General features: G+C 37.6%; 1 protein-coding gene across 4 annotated transcripts; it reads right to left on the reverse strand.

Moving 5' to 3' along the window:
- Window positions 1-1,146: 1,146 nt before the first annotated feature.
- Window positions 1,147-27,383, reverse strand: LOC121879632 (ATP-dependent RNA helicase A protein-like). Of its 4 annotated transcripts, XM_042386297.1 has the most exons (24): window positions 27,314-27,383; window positions 26,572-26,693; window positions 22,977-23,069; window positions 21,830-22,002; window positions 21,168-21,347; window positions 20,569-20,708; window positions 14,977-15,023; window positions 14,462-14,688; window positions 13,952-14,119; window positions 13,625-13,822; window positions 13,073-13,402; window positions 12,507-12,704; window positions 12,136-12,385; window positions 11,690-11,784; window positions 11,348-11,560; window positions 6,695-6,869; window positions 6,280-6,456; window positions 5,901-6,091; window positions 5,145-5,306; window positions 4,743-4,847; window positions 4,249-4,347; window positions 3,657-3,803; window positions 3,282-3,429; window positions 1,147-2,320 (listed from the first exon to the last, which is right to left on the reverse strand). In XM_042386297.1, exons 1-24 carry the CDS (start codon window positions 27,358-27,360, stop codon window positions 2,043-2,045), a joined length of 3,963 nt encoding a protein of 1,320 aa, XP_042242231.1. In that variant the 5' UTR covers window positions 27,361-27,383; the 3' UTR covers window positions 1,147-2,042. The 4 variants fall into 4 exon arrangements, with proteins under 4 accessions (XP_042242231.1, XP_042242232.1, XP_042242234.1 ...); XM_042386298.1 differs by lacking the exons at window positions 26,572-26,693; window positions 27,314-27,383 and adding an exon at window positions 26,388-26,408; XM_042386300.1 differs by lacking the exons at window positions 21,168-21,347; window positions 21,830-22,002; window positions 22,977-23,069; window positions 26,572-26,693; window positions 27,314-27,383 and adding an exon at window positions 17,011-17,065 and having other exon boundaries at window positions 20,569-20,583.
- Between the last annotated feature and the right edge of the window lie 376 nt (window positions 27,384-27,759).

Raw genomic sequence — 27,759 nt, forward strand, 5'->3', positions numbered from 1 at the left:
GCGCTGATTATAAGTTTTCCTTATTTTATACTTATATTAATTACTTTACAGTATAGTTATGTACACATATTTGTACTACAGTACTTGCCTTGGATGTGCCCAGTATAACAGGAGAGCATACTGCTGTTTATTCCCACTGTTACCATAATTCATAGCAAAGTATGATGCATTACGTATTAATCTCTCAGGATTCACAAATAATTGTCTTCAAATAGCAAACTGAAAGATGCCATTTTCAGTCATTTACACGTGTCTAGTATCCCTTCCCACAAGAAAGTTGACATATACAGTTAGAGCAATTTATTATATGTATTTAACAAGTATGCATTCTAAGATCATATTGACATAAAAAAAAAATCCTAAATAAAACTGCTATTTCTTTGAATACTCACCATCAACAAGGACAGATTTTCTTTTAGGATTGGTCCTTCATTTATATTCCCAGCATAACCCGCCTCAGTTCATCTCAATATTTTTAATGTTAAAGCGAGGGATTGTGCTCCCACACCTCAACTACATAGCAGAGTCCATGTGTGCTGACACTGGTCGCATGAGTTTCACACACTCAACCCAGCCAGCTGCATAATTGTAAATTATTTTTCCTCTTATGTGAGGAAATGTCCAGCATGCAACAGCAAAATTACAGTAGTGAAGTCAAATACAGTGAGGGACACCTGCATTCAGTTTACTTGATTAAAAAATCAGCACTAGTCATGGTCTAAATTCAAAGCACAGCCAACATTATGTCTATGTGTATAGCATTTCCAGACATGAGTTATAAGATTGTCTCTTGTGTCATGTGCAGTTCATGCTGCCATATGACCAATTAATTATTGGTCATTCTTGTTTTTCTCTTGTCTGGCCTAAAAATTGGAGTACAATTTCAAGGCAATCAGCCTAAAACCAATTTTTTTTTCAATTAAAATTGTTGGGTGAAGAAAGAATAAATGGATGACTAAAAACTGTTTACCTAAGTAGAGTAGGAGTACAGTATATAACACATCTAATACTTAACAGGTCTGACAATACCAAAAGTCAGTTCAATTAAAACAGTGGAGCTCATTTTGTTCAAACTTTTCAAAACAAAGACTGGCAAGAACATCATCTCAACTTTATTATTGTATTCAAGATAAATGAAAGATCTGATGAATCATATATAAACAACATGTGTTCAGTTCTTTATTTCCCAATATTTGTTAGTGTTTTGAGACATGAATTTTTGTTAATAAAAGTAACTCACTTGCTAACTCTGTACAGTACTAATATATTAATACAGCAATACACTATTTTCACTCTAATATCCTATGAAATTGATAACAAATATACAATCAGAATTACATAGTAGAAAACGTAATATTACTAGAAAGTAAAAATTACAATCGATACTTTTCTTATATTTCAAGATAAGACAACTTAAAACTTAAGCCTACTCTTATGCTTGAAGAGTTATAATTTCAACATTGTGTAATATCTTTACATAAAAAAAAAATAGTTTTCCTTTGGAATGCCCAGAGGTATATAAAATAAAGCTAATAAATAAAAGAAATATCTAAATATAGTTATCAGATTTGGTTATTAAGAGACTGATCTAAGGGCTAGTATTTACTCCCTAACTGTCAACTGGTGGCGAGCAATCTTAATGTGTTCCTTGACATATAACACTTAAAAAATAATAATAATAATCGGCAGATGGGAAATGCATCTAAACCTTTCACTTCTATTCCCTCTCCAGTAGTCATGTTCCTAAAACCCTCCGAGCAAAACTAATAAATAATGCCTCGGATAACTTTGGAACCATCTGTGTATTGCCCAACATACTATTTACAAAAACTTGTATATGACATCCATCAAAACCTTCATTGTAATTTTAACTATTTAAGAGAAAACCCCAAATAAAAGGAAACAAACATCTCATAGGTTACAATTCACCAGCTCACAATCCCTAGCAGTACACAACACCAGTACCTCAGCTTTAGTATAAGCATAATATGAAGCTCAGTTCAAGAAACAAAACTTACTTGGCAAGTGTCATCCCCAGGGCATCAATGGTTCCCACCATAGCCTCCTTGGTCTCCACCATAACCTCCTCGATTTCCACCAAAGCCTCTACCTCCACCATAGCCACCCCGGTCTCCACGATAGCCACCATAACCTCCACGATTGCTACCACCACCACCACCGTACCCACCACCTCTAAAACCACTGTTTCTGAAGCCACCTCCATACCCACCCCGGCCACCACCATAGCCCCTACTGGCCCTTTCCGCAAACCCACTGTTGTTGCTGTAACCTCCTCTGAACCCTCCACCCATATCTCTACCTGTTAAAAGAAAAAGAAAAATCATCATTGGAAAAATATGGAGTCATGTGATAGAATACAGTGTGTGTTGAATCTAAAAATGTAATAAATCAATACTAAAAGTGGGGTTTGAGAGTGGCTACTGCACACACGTACAATCAAAGACAAAAGTCGTGTCGCGGTTTTGTCCGAAGATTAAACATAACTCGAGAAACATTATGAGAGTCCTACCACAAGGCAGAGCGCACCAAAAGTTTCAGCCCTTCAGCATATGTTTTCACCATATGACTTATGTCTTTCATTGTACACATTGATGAGTGAGAAATAGGAGAAAAGAGGATTTGGAAAAATATTAAAAACTACACTGAATGTTTCACCCATAAGTAAGAGATAGTACTCATATATTTAAAGAAGAATGACAGGAAGATGGATAAGACTTTGGATAAATCTAAAGTAATGTACTGTACCAAGAATTAATGGAAATGGGGAAATTATTTGAATTGTATACTGAAAAAGGATTAATATGAACTTTCCTTAAGCTTTATTCTACTATAACACAGGTTGGCTAAAATCAAGAATAATTACATACACTACAATCTCTCCTCGACTTACGACGAGGTTCAGTCCCGACGACCAGGTCATAAGTCGAAAAGGTGAAAATAACACATAGAAATTCTACAATGGGTGTCCCTTTTTCTTCTCAGCACCACGAGAACTCTCACTTTTATGCTTGCCTGCCATTTTAAAGGGATTTGCAAAAAAAGTTTTGTCAGTACACAGCGCGATCACTAACTTTGGGACTCGAAAATACGCAATGTGAAAAATATTTTATAAAACCATGGCCGTCATATATCCGGGTTGTGGTAAGTCGAGGAGAGACTGTATATGCATTATCATCCTTTCACACCCTTTTCTAAATTAACCTTCATTTTACCTTTGCTCACAGTAAATCTCCCTAAACATAAATCCATATGTCTAATACCTGGTCCATCATCTGTCCTCATTCTCTTCATCGGCGGTCCACCAAACTGGCGCGGAGGTCTTGGTGTGTTGAAGCCTCCCGTACTAATCTGTTCCATGTTGTGACGACCAGCATTCAGGCGGCTCAGCTGACGCAGACAGTTCATGACCTGAAAGAGTCCACAATTACTGTATGTTCTGGCTAACCTCACCTACATTATACCAACAGGGATATTTTAGTCAATGTCTGTGGTCAACACCTTAATTTTGTCGACGAACTGGCTAATGTACAAAATGTATAATAAAGACCCAATGATTAATATGTAATTAATCTCTATCAGCAGCTAATCTATGTACAGTACAGTATATGAACATTTCATCTTCAGAAGTAACTGACCTGTTCATCTTGATGTGAAGGTTCTGTTACACCCTCTGGGGTAATTGCTCCCTTAATAACGAGGGACTCTACACTTGGCCTCAATACCATAACCTTGGCTGCAAGTTCTGCTGGCATGTCCAAGTTGATCCATCCATCTAAACGAACCTGTTTAAAGGGTAGTAAATTTACAAGAGGAAAACATTCACACATGGATTCAACTCATTTCCTGAACCCTCACAAAGGAAACCCATCTAAGAACTTAATATTTCTCTTCAATTCTATAACAACATCAACCCACATAAAAAAAATAAATAAACTTCAAAATAAGAGGGCAGGAGACTAGCCCTTTATCCTATCAGTCACAACACCCCAACCAATGAAAAAGATAAAAAGCTCTAAATGGTATCGGTCATCAAGCATAACTAGGGTAGTATCAGAATTTTACAGAATTGGCGAATATCCCATAAAACTGGTCACTTTTATAAAATATACTGCACCCAAGTTTTGATGTCTAGTGCCAGGCATTCTTTTCTCTCCATAAATATACCAACCAGCACATAAAAAATTAAAATCTTGCCAAAACCAACAATGTGGTATAATAGGTACTTACAACACCCTCCACAGCTTCTACACGTCTAGCTCCAAACAGCATCAGATGGAGCGGTGTCACCATTGTCATCTGCTTGCATGATACTGCTCGTGTACGAATCTGTAGAATAAACAACCATATACCAAACTACACACCAATCAACTATTTATAAGATAATATTTCTTTCTTTTACAAGCCTACTACAGGGGGTATATCAATACAGAAGAGCCAGACTTAAGAAAAATAAAGTATCTCTCATAACTTGTTTGAGGCAAGAAGGGTAAACCAGATTTAGTCCTTGTTGGGGGAAGCGGAATTCCAAAACAGAACACAACTTATACAGCAGCAAGAATGAATGAATTACAATAAAACAAAGAAATTTACGAGAAAAATAAAATAATAAACATGAAAAATTTTTAGGTTTCTAAATTCTACAAAAATAACCTGTCATGAAATCCATGTAAACCTTGTGCTGTATTGTACTTATAAGGAGAAGAATTACGTGTTACACAAACCTTTTCTCCAAAGACAAAATATGGAGAGGGGAAGGTCATTTCATAGTTGCTACAGTTGACAGATGACTTGTGAATGAGAGCAGCCTTATTTTCTGTGGTCAGCACCTGGAATGAAAAATAAAAGGATACAGTTTGTGTCAATGTGATCACATGAATAAAATATTGTACATTTTCAGCTCATAACTTTATATCGAGAAGAATTCTTTGCAAAATGACTGTGACAACTACTGTGAAAATAAATAAACAGATGAAGGGAGAATACGTTTGCTCTTTATTTCAGCCAGACTGCAGCATAGGAGCACAAGTTTTACAAGACTGGGGAAAAATATTAATAAACAATACAGTAATATATAAAATCAGGAATAATGAAATTTAATGCGGTACTTAAAAACTTCTAAGTACCTTTCGTTTATCCTTGTGGGCACAGACATTAGGGTAGTGTCCAAGGACGAGGAGACCCACTACCAGGTCCAACTTAGGGTCTGGACCATAGAAGTTATATGACTGAGGCAGAAGACACTCCTCTGGGAAGCCAGCATTCACAAGTAACTCCTTCAGCTGATTCTGTATCACATAAAAGAAAACTACAGGTAAAACATTTTATCATCAGAGTATAAAACTTCTACAGTACAGTAAAAGTATAAACACAAATTACTTCCTATAATTCATAGTTTTACAGTGACGGCAGCAGTTCACTGTGGGATACTTGTGTTCATATTCCAGCCGCCAGGTGTCAAATACTGTTTTAATATGGCAATGCTTGTTAAAACCTGAAGATGCAAGTATCCCTCATTAACATGTATTTATACAAAACAATTCTTTTCTATATTATTTACCAATTAGGGAAAATCTTTTTTAAGAAAATATAAATGAAATACTGTACAGTACCTAAATGTTACCAAACCAAGCACAAATTCATGCTCAAATCTTGTCCTTAAGTATCTACTAAATTACAAGAAAATTTTCTTCCCATTTACACACAATCCTCATTCACAAAGTCCAGCCAGATAAAAAGTAATCCATAAATTCCCTCTGGAAGAAAGTAAGAAAGATGCAAGGATGGGCAAAGAGCAATCCTGTAAGTGTTCCCCCTGAAAATTTCTCAGTCTTTGAAGGGTAAGACACACACACACACACACAAAATAAAAGTCAACTAACCTTGGCTTCCCAAGTAACCCGAAGGGTTGGCATAGAGAGCCCTTTGTAATCACAAAACCGTATCTCAGCATCTTCTCCTCCAGCTCGGGCTTCCTCCCATGCATTAAATGCACTGAGTGCTGCTATGTGGTCACTGAATCTATTGCCAGCAAAAGCACGTTGGAATGGGCTAAGTCGACGGTGTTCTGGAGCTGTAGTAATATAAAAATATTAGTTTATATATACCGTACAGTAATATATATAAATTTAACAATGTACTAGAGAATTATTGACTACTGAATAATTGATTAATCAGAAAGCAGCACTTGGCAAAACCTTCAATTGCAATGTCTTTAACATCATCCACATCATTACTAAATACAGTACAATATATACTTACGGATTATGAAAATTTCAGGAGAAGTTGAGTTGTGAGCAGCAATAGTACACATGGCATCACCACAGAAGAATATACAACCAAGAATCACCATCTTACCCAGGCGAGGCTCTATTGGCAGTCTAGCCAAGATACGACCAAGTGGAGTTAGCTCATCTCTCAAGTCCAAACATTTCATTTCTGGGGAAGAGGGATACAGTTCAGTCAATTCTTACACTACTAAATGTCTCTATAACAAGCTCCTGCCTAGCTTCAAAGACCAAAAAGTGTAGAAAAATCAGATGATATTTGGCGAGTCACAACCTCCATTCTATCCCACCAAGGTGAGAATTAAGATTAATAGATAAAGAAAGAGTTCACAGGCTATCACACAATTATATTTTCTTTAAAGACACAAAAAAAAAATTGTCAGGCTTACCTCTTAATGTGACTTCTGCTTCAATAACAGCATCGATAGGTGGAGCCTGAATAGCCTTGGAAAGAAACTCCCCAATGGCCCCAAGACGTAAAAGCTTAATAGAGAGACCCACTTCATGTAGGGGGGTGCGGAACATCTCTGGTGTCATGTGCTCCTCTAGTTTCTCAAACCTGGCCTGTAATAATTTATCTATTGATAAAAGGACGTACCTAGTGTTTAAGTTATCCCTTAAACAGATAACACTTTACATGATTCCAACACACACAGCAAGATGTCACAAGTCATCAGGTTTCTAAGGAAGGACTGTATTTAAGCAGTTGGTTTAACCGTAACCTTATAATAATCTTAAAGAACCCTGAAATGATATGGTGCTTAATTTATGCTAATAAACTCAGCAGACGGCATTAATGTGAAGATAACACTAGCAAGCTCTGTTTACCAGTAAACAAAGAGTATAACCATAAGCGTCAATGAATAACTTCCAGAAACACTTTAGAAGAAACTAATCTGCGAGTGTTATGGTGATGTATAGTAGTGATGGTGGCAATGTTGAGGTAGTGATGATGGCACCAGTGGTGTGATGGTGGCAATGGTGAGGTAGTGATGATGGCACCAGTGGTGTGGTGGTGATGGTGGCAGTTGTATAGTAGTGATAATGGCACCGGTCGTATGGTGGTGACAGTGGCAGCGACGTAATAATTATCTCTCTCTGGCTGTATTCATTTAAACGGTTGATTACATGGGGATCACTGACAAGGTTCAGGCCTAATCACATGATAACTGGTTTAAAGGACAATTTGGGTAAAAACTATTCTATCTGAAAACCTTCCCCAGGATTGTTACGAAAAACTATCATAAAATACATAGTTAAGGACACTGGATTAATTAAAGCCACTAAGAAAATAATAATGTAGACATAGTAAATAATATTGTAGAAAAATGACATAGTAAAGCACAGTAACAATTGTGAAGTGGTTCAACAGTCGTGAAACTCTGGCCTTGAAGGTCCTCTCGTGCTGACTGGCTCTCTCCCCCCTTCCATTTCTCCCTTCATTTTCCTTTTCCTTTCTTCATTCCATCTTCTTCCTTCTTTCTATCTTCCCTTTTCCTCTTCCCCCTCTTTCTCACTCCCTACCTCCTTCCCCTCCACCTGCAGACAGTGAAGTGTGTGCCCGGTGTCTTTAAATAAAATGTCTGAGCTGTGGTGAGACGCTGTATCACTCCACCACTTTCATGGATTTATCAGAATAAATTGTAATTTTTACCGATACCACGGGCTCTATCGTGGCGTTTTCTGTTTATGTGGATTTATTTTCTGTCGTGGGCTTGTCGTTTTCTGTTTGTGTAGATTTATTTTCTGTCATGGGTTTGTCGATTTCTGTTTGTGTGGATTTTTTTTCTGTCGTGGGCATGTCGTTTTCTGTTTGTGTTGATATATTTTCTGTCGTGGGCTTGTCGTTTTCAGTTTATGTGGATTTATTTTCAGTCGTGGGTTTGTCGTTTTCTGTTTGTGTGGGTTTATTTTATGTCCTGGGTTTGTCATTTTCTGTTTATGTGGATACTATTTCTGTCGTGGGCTTGTCGTTTTCCGTTTCTGTGGATTTATTTTCTGTTGTGGGCTTGTCGTTTTCTGTTGATTATGATATATTTTTTGTGGTGGGTTCCATTTTTTTGTTAGGTACTTGCGTTTGACGAAAACCCCCTGTGAAATGAATATTTTTCCTGCGACAAACAAAATAATGCCAAATTAAGTTCCAGAAGATGAATAATACCAAGAGAAAAATGACGATTTATTCTAGTAGTTATTCCTTAGTTGCCAGAGGCACAATCTTCTCTATTATTAATCTTTTTTCATTTATTGATTCGTGAAGGTGAACGAAGAGGAGGATGTCACCGATGAAAGGAATTTTATGAACCAGTGTGTCGGGGCCAGTGTAGTCAGGCTGCGGCAGGTCTGGGATCTTGAGGACTGTGGCGAATAATTTGCCTACCACAGGAATCTGGTGGAGTTTTCTCCTGGTGCGGTACGTCTACTCCTGCTCCATTAGAGTCAACAGTTCGTGTTTAGTTTAGAGCCTTTTGTTAGCAGTCAGCACACCCACATAACTACCCACCAATAGGAGTGTGAGTCCCACCAATATTTTGTTTCGAGATACTGTCATTGTTTCCACTCGTATTATTATATATTTAATATTAGAAAAAATCACATTGTTCAGAAGGAACGGGAGATGCTACACAGTTAGCTTGGAATACTGCGGTACTGGTGGTGTGGTAGTGATGGTGGCCTTGGTGTAGTGGTGATGGTGCCAGTGGTGGTGCAGTGGTGATGATGCCTGTGGTGTAGTGGTGATGGTACCAGTGGTGTAGTGGTGATGGTGCCAGTGGTGGTGTAGTGGTGATGATGCCTGTGGTGTAGTGGTGTTGATGCCAGTGGTGGTGTAGTGGTGATGATGCCTGTGGTGTAGTGGTGTTGATGCCAGTGGTGGTGTAGTGGTGATGTTGCCAGTGGTGGTGTGGTAGTGATAGTGGCTGTGGTGTAGTGGTGATGGTCCCGGTGGTGGTGTAGTGGATGGTGATGCCTGTGGTGTAGTAGTGATGATGCCAGTGGTGGTGTAGTGATGATGATGCCTGTGGTGTAGTGGTGACGGTGCCAGTGGTGGTGTAGTGGTGATAATGCCTGTGGTGTATTGGTGATGGTGCCAGTGGTGGTGTAGTGATGATGGTGCCTGTGGTGTAGTGACGATGGTGCCAGTGGTGTACTGGTGATGGTGCTTTAGTAGTGATGATGCCAGTGGTGGTGTAGTGGTGATGATGCCTGTGGTGTAGTGGTGATGGTGCCAGTGTGGTGTAGTGGTGATGATGTTGGGGTGTAGTGGTGATGGTGCCAGGTGTAGTGGTGATGGTGGTGAGGGTGCAGTGGTGTAGTGGTGAGGTGCCAGTGGTGGTGTAGTGGTGATGATGCCTGTGGTGTAGTGGTGATGGTGCAAGTGGTGTAGTGGTGATGGTGCCAGTGGTGGGTGTGCGGTGTTGGTGCAAGTGGTGTAGTGGTGATGGTGCAAGTGGTGGTGTAGTGGTGTTGGTGCCAGTGTGTGGTGTAGTGGTGTTGGTGCTAGTGGTGGTGTAGTGGTGTTGGTGCCAGTGGTGGTGTAGTGGTGTTGGTGCCAGTGGTGGTGTAGTGGTGATGGTGCCTGTGGTGTAGTGGAGGTGTGGTGAAGTGGTGGTGGTGATGGTGTTAAATAAGCAGATAAGAAACTAGGGCTATGTTGAAATGCCCTGTAGTTTGAGCTTTTCCCCATCTAGTTATTATATATCTTATCTGTATCACTTATGTTACTTGTATATTATTTGTAAATCGAAACCCATTCCCCAATTTATAACTGTATTTTCAGCCTTCCAGCTGCTGTGCTCTTTCAATAAACCGTTACATAATATTATTACTAAACGTCAGACCACAGCCAGTACCTCATACTTATAAACTTAACTGTTGGTTGTATAGTATTGGACTTATTTCTGTTGTATCCTGTTATTCAGCTGGTGTAGTTATACTGAGGTGGTGTGTTACTGCTCTCGCTCTCACTCACTCATTCACTCACTCACTTTCACTCACCTACATTCACGCAAACTCTCCTTAACTCACTCACTCACTCTTAGTATTGTGGTAGAGGGAAATGTATTCTCCATCCTTCCCATCGTTTTCCCCTCCCCCCCCTCTTCCTCTCCTCCCTCCCCCTATTCTTCTCCCTTTCCCCATTGTTCTCTCTCACTTAGCTCCTGCCTTTCTTCCTCTCAACCTTTTCCCCCATTCTCTCCGTCGCTCTCTCTTCTATCCTCTCTCTTCTCTTCCTTAAATCCCTAGTAAATGAAGGGACTTAAGTGTGAGTATGGAGGGGGGGGGGGGCTAAAATTCCACCATCCCATAATACTTAAAGTTAAAAGTTCAAGAGAGGCTTTACGTGGTCATGTTATACTCCTATTAGCTTGGGTTGGGTTGGGTTAGGTTTTATTATCATAGACTCCTTCCCCCTTCTCCTCTCCTCTTCCTATCCTCCTCCTCCTCCTTTTCTTATCTTCTTCCCCTCTCATCCTCTTCTTATCCCCTCTCCCTTATCCGCCTTAGGTCCGGGTTCCACAGTAATATCGGGTGAGAAATCTGGAAACTTTGGCCCACAAAATAGTGAGGTCTTGTCTGACTCCAAGTGGTGTGTGTGGTGGTAGTGGTGTGTGTGGAGGTAGTGGTGTGTGTGGAGGTAGTGGTGTGTGTAGTGGTAGTGGTGTCTGTGTGGTGGTAGTGGTAGCAGTGTGGACAGTGGTTGGTGGTAGTCGTGTGTGTAGTGGTGAGTCCAGGGATTACCACAAACGACACTCTTGGTATTGTTTAGTTTTCAGTTGACGGGAGAAGCTTATTTAAACCTAACCTGACCTGACCTACACAACAACTAGTCATAATGTGTGTTTGTGTGTGTGTATCATTAGAGGCGTAAAATACTTTCAAAATAGACCTTAATTATACCTCATCTGGACCTAATCTTTCTCACCTTGTGTTAATATTTATACAAAGATTATGCGTCTGTAAGCATTGATCTAGTTTACCTTATTACACACACACACACAAAATTCAAGACTTCAATATTAGAACAACAACTGTTACTGTACCAAAGTGCACAGGTGGAAACAACAGCCGGCTCTGACTCTTCCAGCACGACCCTTGCGCTGCTCCAGATTGGTACGCGAGGCCCACACTGTAGCATAATTGGTCATGTTGTTGTGTGACGTGAAGAGCTTCATTTTTGCTTTGCACGAGTCAACCACAAACACCACATCATCAATGGTGATGGAGGATTCAGCAATGTTGGTTGCCAGGATAATCTAAGGAACAAGTATATCCAAGTGTTAGTGAACTAAACACTGGATAAGTAACAAATATCACAGATTACATAAATAAAAAAAAAACTATCGACAGAAATTTATAGGTCAGCTTATCAGATTCACACTAACCTTTCTGACATTATCAGCAACAGGGTCAAATACTCTGCGCTGGTCCTCTCTTGGAAGCTGCGAGTGTAGAGGTAACACACAGTAACGGTGTCCACCTGAGGAGGTAAAGTTCCTTAGTGCACTAAACTAATGTAACAAAATATAACAAAACTTTTTTTTTACATTTCAGAATAAAAGAAACAAAGTTACACTGATATGCAGTCTTTGTACAATTGTTAAGAGAATTAAATTGATCAACATTGAATAAGACTCTTCTATTAAGTTGCTTCAAATTAATATCAAACAGGATCAAGAAGAAAAAAAAAAATTTCAGAACGGTTTTAGCTTTCACAGGCTCCATTTTGTCTGTGTGAAAAAAGTAAAGGCTAAGGTCAAGCAAGAGTGTGTTTATTCAGGGATGGGTATTAACAATAAGACAATGCTCAGTTATGCTAACAAAGACATACCAAACACTGGGTGTTGCTTAAGATGTCTCATGAGAGTGAAGATGAGGTTCCAACCGGGAAGGAATATCAACACTGCTCCTGGTGTGTCAAGGCCATCAACATATTTAAGTAAGGCTTCCACCAACTCAAAGTTCATATCTTTCTCATTCATCATGGCCAAGGACTGCTTTGTGGCTGGTGAGTACTTATCAGAGCGTACAATATTCAGATTCTCTTCAGGTTCTTCACCAGGCAACTCCTCATCTTTCTCCTATAGCATTAATAAAATTCAATACAGTATAACCAAACTTTTCAAGTAAAGTGATCAATGAATTTAAAAAATATATATATATATATCAGTAATTCAGTTTCTATTGTGGAATTAAACTGACCTTCTTATTCCGTTTTCTGGAATCTGGAGATGGAACAAATTTAGTGAGTTCAATACAGTCCTCCAGGAAGTACTGCTGTACAGGGAAGGCTCGTCCTTCCACCTCAATTATACACGGGTTGCCAAAATACTCAGAGAAGAGAGAAATGTCTATGGTGGCAGACATGAGAATAATGCGAAGATCTGGGAAGGCTCGTACCTGTTAAAAAAGTACAGTACACCACAATAAGTATCAGTAATATGTATTACAGAATACATCTACCAAGTCTGTACAGTACAATATAGGAAAATAGCAACCTGCCCTAATACTAAGCAATTCCAAAGGAAAATATAAGTTTGCATTGTAACAACAAGAACATTATTCTCACTTGCTGACGTGCGACACACGTAAACAAGTGGATGATAAGCATTCACTCAATCATCACAAAGATTTATAATCCAGTGCATATACCAAACATAGTTATGTACTGGTATTTATATAAACAATATTAATGTTTTATTAGCAGTCTAATGGTTCAGATTTGCTCCCTATTAAATTACTGATGAAACAGACAAGAAACTGTTTACCATATCACGGAGGACAATGAGGATGAAGTCTGTATTAATGTCCCTCTCGTGAATTTCATCAACAATCACGTGAGAAACACCTCTCAGTCCAGCTTCCAGCTTTCTCAACAAAACTCCAACAGTACAGAACAAAATTCCTCCATATGGTCTTGGTAGTGCTGACTCAAACCGAACAGAATAGCCAACACTCTCGCCGATGTCTTCCGCTCGCTCGGCAGCAACGCGATCGGCAACGGACACCGCAGATATACGTCGAGGTTGAGTGATGACTATATTACAGTAGGCTCCTGATCCTGACTGAATGTAATCGTCTAAGATGAACTGACAAACCTGTGGAGGAAAAATTAATGTTCAGACACTGCACTGCTCCTCACGGTACACTAATTATTTATCAATCCTCTCTCTCTCTCTCTCTACAATTCTATTTACAGTATTTCAAACTCGTTCATATTTCTCCACAACTCCTTTGCGTCACACAATCCCTGAGCAAAATTAAACATACCATCATTCACATGACACTTAAGCTGAAATTATAATCAATAGGTACCGTACCTGAGTTGTCTTTCCACAGCCGGTGTTCCCCCTGATGACAGTGACTGGGTTATCATATATCGCGGACATTATATTCTGCTTCATGTGAAACACTGGTAACTGTGTTCTCTGTTGAGTCCTTGACTGAAGCACCTGGTCTGTCTGTAGGCGATCTCGATGGGTCTTTTGTAAATCAGAACTAATCTGATCCAAAGAAAGCTGGAGGGGGAAAATAATATAATATGACTGATTATGATTATGTATTAAAGCATCCAACTTATGACAATATATATAAATTATAATGTCTGGTGGCTTGGGTTTACACATTCCCTGTCTTAGAATACTTACTGTAGCTAAAGGACCCTCATCCAAATTACAGCTTGTCCATGCATTCCAGTTTGGCTGAGGCGGTGACCAAGACACAACTCCACCTGTAGTCTTAGGGCCGTCTGAGGTTTCAAAATCAGTTAATTTAACATCAGGAATCAGAGTGCAGGGTTGAGAAGGATCCCCAGACTGAAGGAAGAAAAACTCACAGTCAAATAGTCATAATTTCATCTGATAACTTTCTTAAACAACCAATAATAACAATGCAACATAAATAAAAGAAAGGAAACAACCTGAAATGTACTGTATTTACTTACAATCATAGAAAGGCTACCATGTGCAACATCTAAGACCACTTTCATCCAATAGTTTTTTTTAGTCGTGAAACACTAAATGGGACCTCTTACATGGGTGGGTGTCCATTGATTTATAAAATGTGCCCCCAAAAAAAAAGATTGTGTGAAAGCAGCCTTAAGCTTACCCATATACTATATTTGTTTTAACCAATTGAAAGTGTTTCTACAAACTTACTGGTTCCATTGGGTGAACACCTGTAATCTTTATCACAGAATCTATGAGGGCTATGTGTTCGGGTGAGAGAGAAACTCCATAAGGTTTGAGCTGCTCAGTTTCCTTCTTCTTAAGTGTTCCAGAAAATGCTTCAATCACATTCAAGTGGTAGAGTTGTCGCACGAGTGACAGGGAACAACTCTTACTGGCAGCTTGTTTGTTTGACCCAGTTTCTCGTGCATTAATATCTGTGAATTTAAATATGTAAATTAGAAAGTACTGTAATGTCAGTACAATATATTCTAAGCTGACATTCTATTTCATTAACAATTTCCCAAGACGACTATTGCAATCTCTACATCGTATCAGAACAAACTACATGATCCTTGACTACATTGAGTTATGACTTCTGCTTGTCTTCCCACGCGATAATACCAGTGGTGTAGTCAAAACCATGAAAGAGACTCTTCCCAATTTTCACCTCAACGTGCAAGACAACATATATGAAGGGGAACAATCTACAGTAAAATACTTACTCCTTTGAAGTGCTTTTACATAGAAGGACATTTCAGCCACAAAACTCCTGTCATAAAGAAGACAAAGTAATTAGCATTATAATCAGTGAAAAGAACAAAAACCCTTAAATAAAATAACTTATCTATTTACATTTTTTAAGAAATGAACAAGTTGAAATTGAGAACCTTGATGATTGACAAAGGTCTGCAGAAGAGGGTATAGCAGTTCCTTCTCTTGTGGACCAACATGAAACTGAACATTTAAATAAGTAAATAAGAGAAAGAAGAATGGTCTCAAATTTAACATTGTATTAACCAAAACACTCTAAAAAATCTTAAGATACCATGACGAATATCTTGCAAAGTATGAGTCATGTTAATGGGTATGTGACAGATATAAAAGTATACAGGAATCGGGAGAACATGTGAACAGTAAGATGACAAAGAATACGAAGTTAGTGAATAGCTGATCATGCACATGAAAACAAAACACGGATCTATTGATAATATCCACATTAACACAGGGGAATATAGAACAGTCTCCATAATTTTGCTTTATGCAATCGTGACCCTAATCCTGTACAGTATGTGGATACATGTAACGAGCGTATCAAAATCATCGTGGTTACAGTGATCGATCTTTTTCATGAAACTGAGAAACTAAGTAAAATTGAATGAGAGGAGAAAGGGTAAATTATACGGGTGATGAGAAGAGGACATATTAATTCTACAGGCGGACTTTTGGAACCGAATTAATAAAAGCGTTACATACAAATTAAAGGCCAAGCTGTATCTACATGGTGATACACTGGTTACAGAACTGACATAAAAAGATTTTGTTAGGTCAAAAAATAGAAATCCCCAGCTTTCTCTTGCCTAATGCAGGGTGGCTGGAAAGAAATGCCAGTAAAAGTCTTCCCTTCTTTTATAAAATATGTACATTCCCGAAAAGCTCTACATACTGTATCTTTTAAAACACACAAAAAGTTATTCAAGCATATACAATCAATATATAACCAAAGACACATTCCTACACTCAAAAATGAACCAAACATTCCCATCATATATAGATATTTTACAATTACATATCCAAAATCACCAGATAGACGCAGGAGTAAAGTGTCCAGTTTAATGACAAATGCAGGAAATTATACCAAGTGATCACCAGCTGTCCGTCTCTCTCCTCATTTCAGAGCGAGTTTTGGGAACGATTGTATTGCTGATGGGCGACGCTGACCAACTTTTGTGCAACAAGGGTAAACAAGAACAAGACATTACAGTACAGTATTGAGGAATGGGAGTACTGCACTGTGCCATAACATGACATCATTTACAGCAGAAGGAATGAATGAATGATAAATACAGTAAAGAAGAAAAAATAGGTAGGTGGGTGTGCTCATATCCAACCATCCTGCATTAAACGGGGAAAGATTTGGAAGTTATTTATTAGATATATCCTAATCAAATACCATGTGAGAATGTGTACACTGGCCCCAAAAAGTATCTTTACGGAAGGGTTCAATAATCTACAAAATGACTCCTGCTGTATCGGTAGGGTTGTCAGAATCCTTCATCCGTTGTGTTACACTGCCTCACACAAAAAACGTGAGATACTTTTTGGAGCGAGTGTACAATAACTGGATGGGTTTGGTTTGAATTTCAAGATACTGAATGAATAAAAGAGAAGGTTTCAATAACATAAACATAACTTTTAAAACTCTTCCTTGGTTAGCAATTCGATACTGTTTGCATAATACTTATTGATTTCTTCAAGATAAAAGAGTCAAGTACTTTCTGAAATACAGCCTGTTTCCCAAAGCTCAAATCCAAGCAAGAACATTATAATGCAAACTAAGGTAACTAAAATTAAGCCACTAACACAAGCCACCAATTTGTCCTAGAAACAATATACAGTATATATATATATATATATATATATATAGTAAATGCACAAGAGATTAATACAGTATTCACATTAAAAAGACACAAGGAGTGAAAACCTGTTGGAATGAGAAGGTTTTGATGTGTTAAATTGGCCTCCTCACTTACACTAACCTTCTAAATGATTACACTGGGTCGTGGTCTTGGTGGTGGTCCCATCAGCTGCTGCCTGTGGGGAACACTGCTCATGGAAGAAGGTTTTCCAGCCACAAGATGTTGAGGATGACCTCATATACTTTTATTTGACTTGTCGTCTTTATAATGATCATTTTGTGTTCCCTAATTGGATAATACTTCATGAGTTTCAAGATCAAGTTCCAAGTCCATACCATATATTTTCTTAATCCTCAATAATTAAGGTGAAATAACCAATCAGACCATCAGATATCATTACTGTTAAGAGGAATATATCATCATGAACATTAGGTGAAAGTTACTAGTTACATGCAGTTAAATCATAACCTATATACAATACAATATTTCATTCCCATAACAGATATTATACTAGAATGGTTAGCTGCCATTGTCCACGGAAACACTAACGTAAGATACAGAAGTCTGTAGAAACTCTTCAGAATTTCCTAAACAAATGTTGCTTTCTTTCTAATCCAATTTATAATTTCTACCACTTAACAGCTTATAAGTCATTCAGGCAGGCAGTTTGTTATTTGCTACAACCTTCATTGTTGGGCATTTTAAGTCTTTGTATTAAAAGTACCATAAGTCGCATGACTATTGCTCACGACTGTACTTAGGCCCCATCATGTAAAAACAAAAATTATGGTTACGGATGAAAAACTACATACATCTTTTACAACAAATATCTTGACCTTTAACCCAAAGATAACAAATTCCGTAAGGGATTTCATCTGCCTATAGGCAAGGGATGGGTAAAGTATCATGTCCATCAAGGCATGAAAGACCAAGTAACAGCTAAGAAAACAATATGGCTACAAATAGTAATACAAACAGAGCTACGGTATATACTGTACTGTACTCTATGATGTCTACCCAATAACAGTGTTTATGACCGGTAACCATCTCATCGTCTTTCATAAAATCAAAAACATTAAACATTACTATTGTCTATTAATAACTTTATTCTTTTTTGTTTTTCAACCTATCCCTGTAAGTCTCTTCACTGACAATGTGCTATCATGCACAGACAATACTAGTGCTCTTAAGGGAAGCCATAGTCTGAGTATAGCCAGAGGTCAGTCAAAATGAGTTGGGAAAATCTCTCACCTTCACAAAATAGTGATTCCTTGTACAAAGGCAGCCAACTGTCCTACTAACAGTTATTAATACTCTTAAAGATTTTCAGTCAACTGGATTTAGGAAACTTGTTCTGTTTATACAAAAAGAGTCTTTAAAATTTACACTTCAGCAGTGACTAATTCCAAAGTATTTACTCTACAGTTAGGTAAATACAGCACCATGTCATCACTTACAATAGTGCACATCATAAGGCTGGAACAGTGCAAGAAACAAGCTAAGCTCAGAGATTAGTCAACTCTGGGCCCAGCCTGTGGTCTTCAAGAGGCTTTGTTTGTCATAGAGCAATGTTCCTCACAGACTCAGCTTTTTTTCCTGAGATTATGAGAAAAAGTAACATGCCTTTTTCTCATTATCTCATAAAAATGACAGAGAAAAAGGCCTTTTGCCTTTGAAACCTGGATTATTTACCAGGTTAATAAGGCAATAATTTAATGCATAATAATTTCACTAAAATATTGCATACACATTACCATACAGGTATCAAAGTCTGAACACACCGAACAAGTTCAATATGTTTTTACTAGGATACCTGAAAATTTTCTTTCATTTGCAATAAGATTTTAATGACTAAATATATTAAATAAACCTAAAATTCAAAAGCTTACTCTTCTTCAGCCAAAGCAGTAAAGCATCAGAACCACTTCCTACAGCAGTAAGTCACCAGAGCAATGAACAAAATCAAAACATATCTAATACAACCCCCTTTCACTTCTCACCAATTTGAAACAACCATCAATCAGCAGCAGGTCCACAAATTATCTAAAGTCCAACAGCTTTACACACCAAAGTAAAATGTTCAAATGGTTCTGGCTACATAACCAAGTGCTCTCCATACAGAAAGAGAGACATAATCCCCATATTAAAAGTAAAAAAACCCTAAAGTGGTCCATCTAAAAACCCTTACCACTATATTCATCACGGGAGACTTTGGACTGACTCGCTATCAAATCCTTACGATACAGTACCCGACCAGCAAAACAACCACCCCGGCAACTATAGGACCGCACTCCTCCACAAAGACACAAAAGGAAAAGCAGCGTACAATGACACCAATATCCTAAACAACTAACTTCCAAAAGGGCAAAACCAAAAAAAGAAAACTTTATTCAATTTTGCTTCACTCCACATCACTGCTGCACACACTAAAGTATCTTGTCGAGTCTGTTGTGCCTGTAAAGCCGTTTAGTTGGAAATGTAGCAAGGCTGACATCCACACACACCCACACAATTAGGACAATCTAGAAAAGTGCTAACCTATCACTAACTCACCACCTCAAGCAATACTGTACATAAAACATTCTAACCCAATTAATCTAATCAACAATATGAAGAAGCAATTAACATTTAGACTAGGTGAAATAATTTTCACGAATTTTCCTAATCAACCAGAGCAGTAGTAAAGACTGAAAAAATATTTCTAATCATAGGACCTACAGTATTTGTTCAACATTATTATTACTAATAGATTCTTGTAAACTTACTCCCCAATTACTATGAACTTTGTTAAAGATATCTTCTGTAATTTGTTAAATAGCTTCATTAAGGTCAGCACCTGTGAAGCAGATAGCTGTTATCAAATTACAGAAGCCTTCCTCAACAAACCTAACCTGAATTTGTTAGGTGCCTTAAAAACTATTCAAACAGCAAATTTTGGACAGGGAATAACAGAATAAATAGTAAAAATAATGGAATAAATAGTAAAAATAACGGTCTGATTAAAAAAATTATACCAAAAAATAAAAATTGAAATTGTTTCAGGAAAAACTAAATCTACCTACCTAACAACTGTAATTTAGCTCCTAAATTTAACTACTGTAATTTAGAACCTAACTACTATACAGTAATTGTTAAACCAAATAGAGTATTGTACTATAAAATATACCGTACTATTGGTATATTATATTATTTTGGGGCAATAAGGGCTCAGCACACAAGGTGAGCGGATTTGAATTTTTGATCAGACCATCTTTTGTACAAGTGAGGATCATTTTCGAATAGTGAAAAAGGCGTAAGAATAAATTTTTTGATCAGCTGAGATACCTGTTATGTTATTGGAAAGCAGATATCACAAAAAAATTATTAATATACAATACAGTATTATAATAAAAGAGTACCCATAACATCTTTAGTATTTATTACACCACATACTCGTAGTTCCAACCAAATGAACCACCCTATACTGTACAGTTCACCTGTCACTAACTCAGCAGACATAACTATTCTTGTGGTTAAAGACCTTCTTACCAAAATGACTGTCATATTTTACAGTGAATAACAAAATACAGTAGTTTGTCCTCTTCTATACTAACAACTATGAAGGTACCACTAAACTGTCCTCCTTTATGTACTGTAACTACATCTGGCTGAACCATACTCAGTCACATTATTTCTTACCTGTTATGATCAGGACCAATTGCACTGTACTTGTAATCAGCCTTGATCTTGTTTGTTTGAAGAAACATGTGAAGACGAGATTTTGAATTTTCAATTGTCCAATTACCGTGGATGTTTGCAGTAAGATCAACATCTTCAGCCTGGAGGTAAACCAAATGACTTAAGAGAAGTTTCATGTTACGGTAAAAAGTGTTTATCGTAATATCCGGGATGTGTGTATGTATGAATATGCACATCCCACTCTGACAAACTTAATAGTACAGTATAATAATCTATTGAAAAAAAAATTTACCTGGTAATTAAAGGATATGTTTTCAAGTAGTAGTCATATAATATGTTTATGATATCCCCAATAAGATTCAATCATAAGGGAACTGTCATAAAACTATGGTGAAACCTTCACACAGATACACACCACAATACTGTATCTACAAGTCACCTACATATTAATTTAGTAATCTATATACCTGTACAGTACAGTATTACCACAATGAAGCTTTTGCAAATACTAATTACAGTTATTTTTAAATAATGAAGATTTAATTATATACTGCATATGTTAATTTTTTACGTTAATAGAAACAAAAAAAGTTACTTGCCTCCTCTGTGGCTTTTCGTTCCTGCACACGCTCCATGTATGTCATATGTCGACCTCCTCTTTGAATAGGACGGTACACATTTCCTTCATCCCTGAGGCCAGGGACAGGAGCCATTGGTTCAGAGGGATGAAACTCTCCTTGTTCTTCAGGAGCACCACCATCATTACTAACATCTGCCCCCTACCAAAGACAAAACACATTTAACAGTACAGTAGTAGTAAATCTTTTTAATAACATAGGGAACACTATATATTATGATTAACAAATACTGTATAGCCTAATTTCTTTGTTATTCTTTTAAGTCTCTTGCAGCTTAATGCAAGTTGGTTGGAAACAATCAGAATCATATTTTCCCTTCATTCATTGCCATCCATTCACTATTACTGGTGTGAAAGATATGTTGTCTTCTGATATTCCCCAACCACAAGGCTCCAAACTTGGCTTACCCCTCCTCTTGCTCCACACAACCAACATCACCCATCAGCAGCAAGTTTTCAATAGCAACATCCAACCATCTATATGACTGTAGTAGCACACCGTCCTGAATCTAAAACTTAACAATAGAGGAATCTGTCATGGGAATTAGCGGGTTATTTTAATTACAACACAACTGCAAACCTCAAGATTATAAACTATAAGTGACCATTACTTCAGTATTTTACCTGTATATCTGGAACCTCACTTGGAGTCACCTCTTGCTGGCGGATGAGAAACTGTACAAAATCCTTGGCAGCATTAGTTTGGGAATCTTTCTTGCATGTTGAATTCCCAACACCAATGTAGTTATAGGTAGGCACACGAACTTCACACAAGAACCGTTGGCGATGCTTTGGGCCTGAAAAACATATATTTTTGCTTAGAAGTTACGTACTGTAAGATATTCGTGATAGCAGACACTTATTAAGAAAATTCCCAGCATGGAATTCTACATTAACATGAATACTGTACAGAACAATTCCTGGACAAGGCAGTGGGTGATCTTAGGAAGGTCTTGTACAACTCACAGCAAGTGATCTATGATTTGCAGAATGACCCATACAACTTTCCTATATCACCTAACACTAATAAATTGTAGTATAAAGTAATGCACTAATATCCTGTATAGTGTTTGTCTGCCACGGCATACATGCCATGCCTGAGACTGGTAGCATGACACACCTGATGTGGCAGGGGGGAGGACTCCTCTGTAACCCCTTTATCTTGACCCCAGACACACACACACATGTTATACAAAATCAAGTGTCTTCAGTGGCCTGGGGACTAAGGAAAAAATTTATTTGCTTACTACTTTCACCTTGAGTACATACCCATGAGAGGGAACACTCACAGTCAAGTCTGCTGCAGATACATTGAATATTTAAAGGAGTTCCGAGTCACAATAGCACAACAAAACAGTTATTGCTTTCTTCAAAAATCAACACTACAACACAACACATTAAAAATGCTTAAAACATTCCTACATTTAATATGTAACCATATTTTACAAAATAACGGAAACTAATATAGTGTACGGTACCATCAACAAAGATTGTGAAAGGCTTCAACAACCACGTCACACACACTAAGATATCACTGCTACACATACTACAGTATGTTATGCAGTTTTTACGTTGCATGTATTTATAAATATGTTATTATAAGCCCATCACATTTTCTTATTGCACATTTTAAATTCTAATAATTCAATACTGTACAGTAGTGTGAAATAATGAAACTCATGAACCTCCAAGTAACATTTATATTACAGCTTTATTTCCTGTAGTTAAACTGTGCAGTATTAATAAGTTACCAAGACACTCAATTATTTACCTGAATTTCGGACTTCATATTCTGGAGTGACCTTCTTCTTCCCACAAAAGGCATAAAGCCATGCCTTTATGTTCTCCGACATTTTGATTCCGTCTGAAATGGAAAAAAATTTTACTCATAAATCTCAGCAGTCTTTGGTTAATATTCCACAGTGACCATTCACAGACCTCAATATTGATTCTTAGATAGAGAGACAGATACAGATTCAAGCGTAAATATATCGTTCGGTTGTCGGTTAGGTAGCTTTTTTTTTTAGACTAACACCAGAAAGAGTTGATAGAATTGGATGAAACTTTGTGGCAACTCTAATTGCAATGAATTAATGGTAAAATATAAAACTGGAAACGAGATTTCATTCAGTGTAGTTAGGTCTATTTTAATAGGGTTTTTTTTAAGAACATAAGAAAATAAGGAGTCTGCAATAGGCCGGTTGGCCTGTGCAAGGCAGCTCCTGTCGAGAGTTACTACCACTCTCTAATATCTCCCCACACTCTTCGTCTTTCTAGGAAATACACAAAGAAATTAGATTCCAGTTAGATTTTCAGGGCAGACGTAAGGAAAATTCCACTAAAGTACCAGATTTCAGAAGGGCAAACTTTGACAGTTTAAAGAGGCAGCTGAGAGAGGGGGTGTCGCGATTGGCCGTGAACCTGACAGATGACACCGACCTGATAACGAGATCTGAGATTGCCGAGTTCCACGACAATTTAAATAGCGAGTTACTTAATGCACAAAGGCAGAACATACCATACAAAAAACTCAGATCAGACAACAATGACCCTAAGTGGATAAATAATTATTTAAAGAACATCATTGGCCAAAGGAAGGCTATAGGTAGAAGGATAAATCGTGGCAAAATTTACCTCCGGGATTATTATAGGGTATTGGCGAGTAGGGTTAAAACCGAGATAAGGAAAGCCAAGAGGAATAATGAGGTAAGGATAGCAAGGGAGGCGAAGACAAACCCCAAAGGATTCTACCAAATGTATCAAACTAAAACACGAGAAAAGATTGGACCAATACGGTCAGACACCGGCGAGCTCACTGATAACGACAGAGAAATGAGCAATAATTTGAATCAATATTTTTCAACAGTTTTCACCACCGAAAATTTAAACATGATACCCGGGGCATGGACTTTATTCAGAGATAGTGAAGAAAACAAATTAAGCGAGATAGTAGTGACTAGTAACGATGTTAGTAAGCAAATAGACAAACTAAGGCCTAAGTCACCTGGTCCCGATGAGATATTTGCCAGAGTATTAAAGGAATGTAAGGAAGAGCTTAGTATGCCCTTAGCAAAGTTGTTCAACATGTCCTTAAAAACAGGTGTAGTACCACCAGAATCCTGGAGGATAGCGAACGTAATACCGATTTTCAAGAAGGGGGATAGATCACTATCCTCTAACTACTGCCCAATCAGTCTAACATCAATAGTAGGCAAATTACTGGAAGCAATCATTTCAAACTCTATTCGAAATCACCTGGAGAAGCACCGATTGATCAATGATTCCCAGCATGGCTTCACAAGCGGACGTTCATGTCTAACTAATCTATTAACATTCTTTTCATCAGTTTTCGAATCGGTGGACTAGGGGCACAATTATGATGTGGTATATCTCGACTTTGTAGAAGCCAGCCATTGGAGTCCCCACGAAGACTAATTAGAAAGGTAGAAGCTCATGGCATCAAGGTAACATCCTTAAATGGATTAGGGCGTGGTTACAGGACAGAAACTGCGAGTGAGCATTAACGGCACTAAGTCCCATTGGAGCAACGTCACAAGTGGAGTTCCCCAAGGCTCGGTACTTGGACCATTATTATTTATTATATACATAAACGACATAGATATCGGCATAGACAGCAACATAAGTAAATTTGCTGATGACACTAAAATAGGACGTGTTGTTAAATCTGACGAGGACTCCGCAAAACTACAGGAAGATCTAAACAAATTTTTCGAATGGTCTGAAAAATGGCAGATGAAATTCAACGTGGACAAATGTAAAGTACTCGGTATAGGAGATGTAAACAGGGAAACCAGATACCAGATGAACAACGATGCTATAGAGAAATCCGACTGCGAGAGAGATTTAGGAGTAATGATAAGTAGGAACCTTAAGCCAAGTAAACAATGTGTTTTTGCTCATAACAAGGCGAATAAAGTACTTGGGTTCATACAAAGGAGTGTTAGTTACAAGACTAGCGAGGTCATCCTAAAACTGTATCTTGCCCTTGTGAGACCACACCTGGATTACGCAGTTCAGTTCTGGTCACCGTATTACAGAATGGATATAGAATCCTTGGAAAGAATTCAGAGGAGAATGACAAGACTAATCCCGGGCATTAGGAACCTTGAGTATAGAGACAGGTTAAAGCATCTTAATTTGCACTCCCTTGAGAGACGTAGAGCGAGGGGCGACCTGATAGGGGTGTATAAGTGGAAGGCCGGGCTAAACAAAGGGGACATTACAAAGGTACTCAAACTATCCAACCAGGAGCGAACACGTAACAATGGTTTTCAATTATACAAATTTAGATTTAGGCTTGAAATAGGTAAACACTGGTTTGGAAACAGAGTAGTGGATGAATGGAACAAGTTACCAAATATCATCATTAACTCGAATACGCTGAATTGCTTCAAACATAGGTTGGATGCTCATATGAGCAATAGGGGTTGGGTGTAAACGGGACTGCCCAGTATGGGCCAATAGGCTCGCTGCAGTTTCCTCCATTCTTATGTTCTTATGTTTCTAAGTCCCGGAATCATTTTCGTCATTCTTCGCTGCACCGACTCTAGTGAATTGATATCCATTCTATAATAAGGGCACCAGAACTGAACCGCATAATCGTGGTGCGGCCTGACTAGCGCAAGATATAGTTGCAATAAGGCTTCTGCACTCTTATTACTTACACTTCTAGATATAAAACCGAATACTCTGTTTGCCTTATTTCGAACATTAACGCACTGTTTTCTAGGCCGTGGGTCCGGGCTTACAAGTACCCTTAGGGTAAATTACTTTAGGTTAGGTCAAGTTCTAATAGCTTTTGTCCATGTATCTATTTAATAGATTGTAAATAACGTATAAATATCCACATCCAAATTTATAGGTTATATAAAACTCTAAATTTACCAAATACAGTACAGTAGTTCAGTCTCCCACGTGTCTGTAACTACCATACTAACCATATCAATACTTTAACTACTGTACTAACCATACAAATATAATCAATTACAGGCAGAAAATTGGTAGAAATAAGATGACGCCATTCACTACCCTCCCTGGCCCAGCGTGTTCAGCCCACCCTACACGTGCTTCTTATTTTCAAGTTTAAGAGAAATTTTAGATGTTTATAAACCTCCTCTATTTTAAACTTGCAACAAAACCATTAAGAAAACAGACTAAATACCTCAAGTGATGTCTTGTTTTATGATTTTTATTTCCCGCTTCTAACTCACTCAAACTCCTTTCCGTTTAACTGTAGAATCAACGAGTCTGTATACAATTAGAATAAGCACAAATATTCTTAGTAATGTAAACTTTGATGTGAGGTAATGGACATAGGCTTAAAACAGTTAAATGTGACAGAATACCTTGATAATGTTGATGGCGTTGGTGTGTTAGGGTGAGGACTCTGAGGAGGAGGCGGCAGAGGGAGGAACTAGTGCTGAGTGATGGTGTACACAGCCAACAACTCCACCGACCAAACACTTCACTGGCCATTATTTAAATAAGTACAGTATTACCTATATATCAATTTAGTATAAATAACTAGAATCTATTTTTAATTATATATATCGTCATTTAAACATTTTATGAAAAGCTTTACTTTTTTCTAGACTTAAAATCAAACTCTTAGGACTCATGCAGAATACCACACTGAATAATAGCTTTATATAAGCTTTTATTCTAAGCACTGCAAAATCATGTCCATCACTACTGTGAAGAAAACCATAAACCACTTCGTGTATATATATATATATATATATATATATATATATATATATATATATATATATATATATATATATATATATATATATATATATATATATATATATATATATATATATATATATATATATATATATATATATATATATATATATATATATATATATATATATATATATATATATATATATATATATACAAAAATTGCTGGAAAGCCTTAACTCGGGCATTACTGAAGAGCATAACAAATGTACAAAGCGTATACTAAATTTCTCTATTAAAAAAGTTCCTTCATTAGTCTTCAAAATAAACCAGCCTATTCAGAAACCCAATGACTGAATTTCAATACTGATATCAAGAAGCCATGTCTAATTGATTTACCGCTGAGATTGCTGAAAGATGCTGTTAGAATTGATTGGTAGCAGCATTTGGTGCAGCAGCAGCAGCTGGCCAGCGGTTCACAACTCTGTGCTGACGGGTCATTTAAAAATGGCATCCTGTTGGATCGGTTATTTATTCATATTTTTACTTTTGTTTTAGTGATTCTAGAAGCCGTTACTTGACTGAAAGTTGAAGACAAAAGGAACCATTTCCCAAAAAGATGTTGAAGGAGGGAGAGTTTTACCTCTCATAATTTTTAATTGTTGAAGTACAGTAATAATAGTATAACGTTAACTGCAAAAGGAATGTCACAATATACTGTTGTTTATTTTTCAGATCGACGTGGTAGGATGGATGCCTTATCTTAGCTCCAAGAGACGCCTATTTAATCCTATCCGCCCCATGTACCTATGTGTATGGCCGTGATCGAGTGCTTGATAATAACG

Source organism: Homarus americanus, unplaced genomic scaffold (genome assembly GCF_018991925.1).
Source record: "Homarus americanus isolate GMGI-L3 unplaced genomic scaffold, GMGI_Hamer_2.0 scaffold47790, whole genome shotgun sequence".
NCBI classification, from domain to species: domain Eukaryota; kingdom Metazoa; phylum Arthropoda; class Malacostraca; order Decapoda; family Nephropidae; genus Homarus; species Homarus americanus.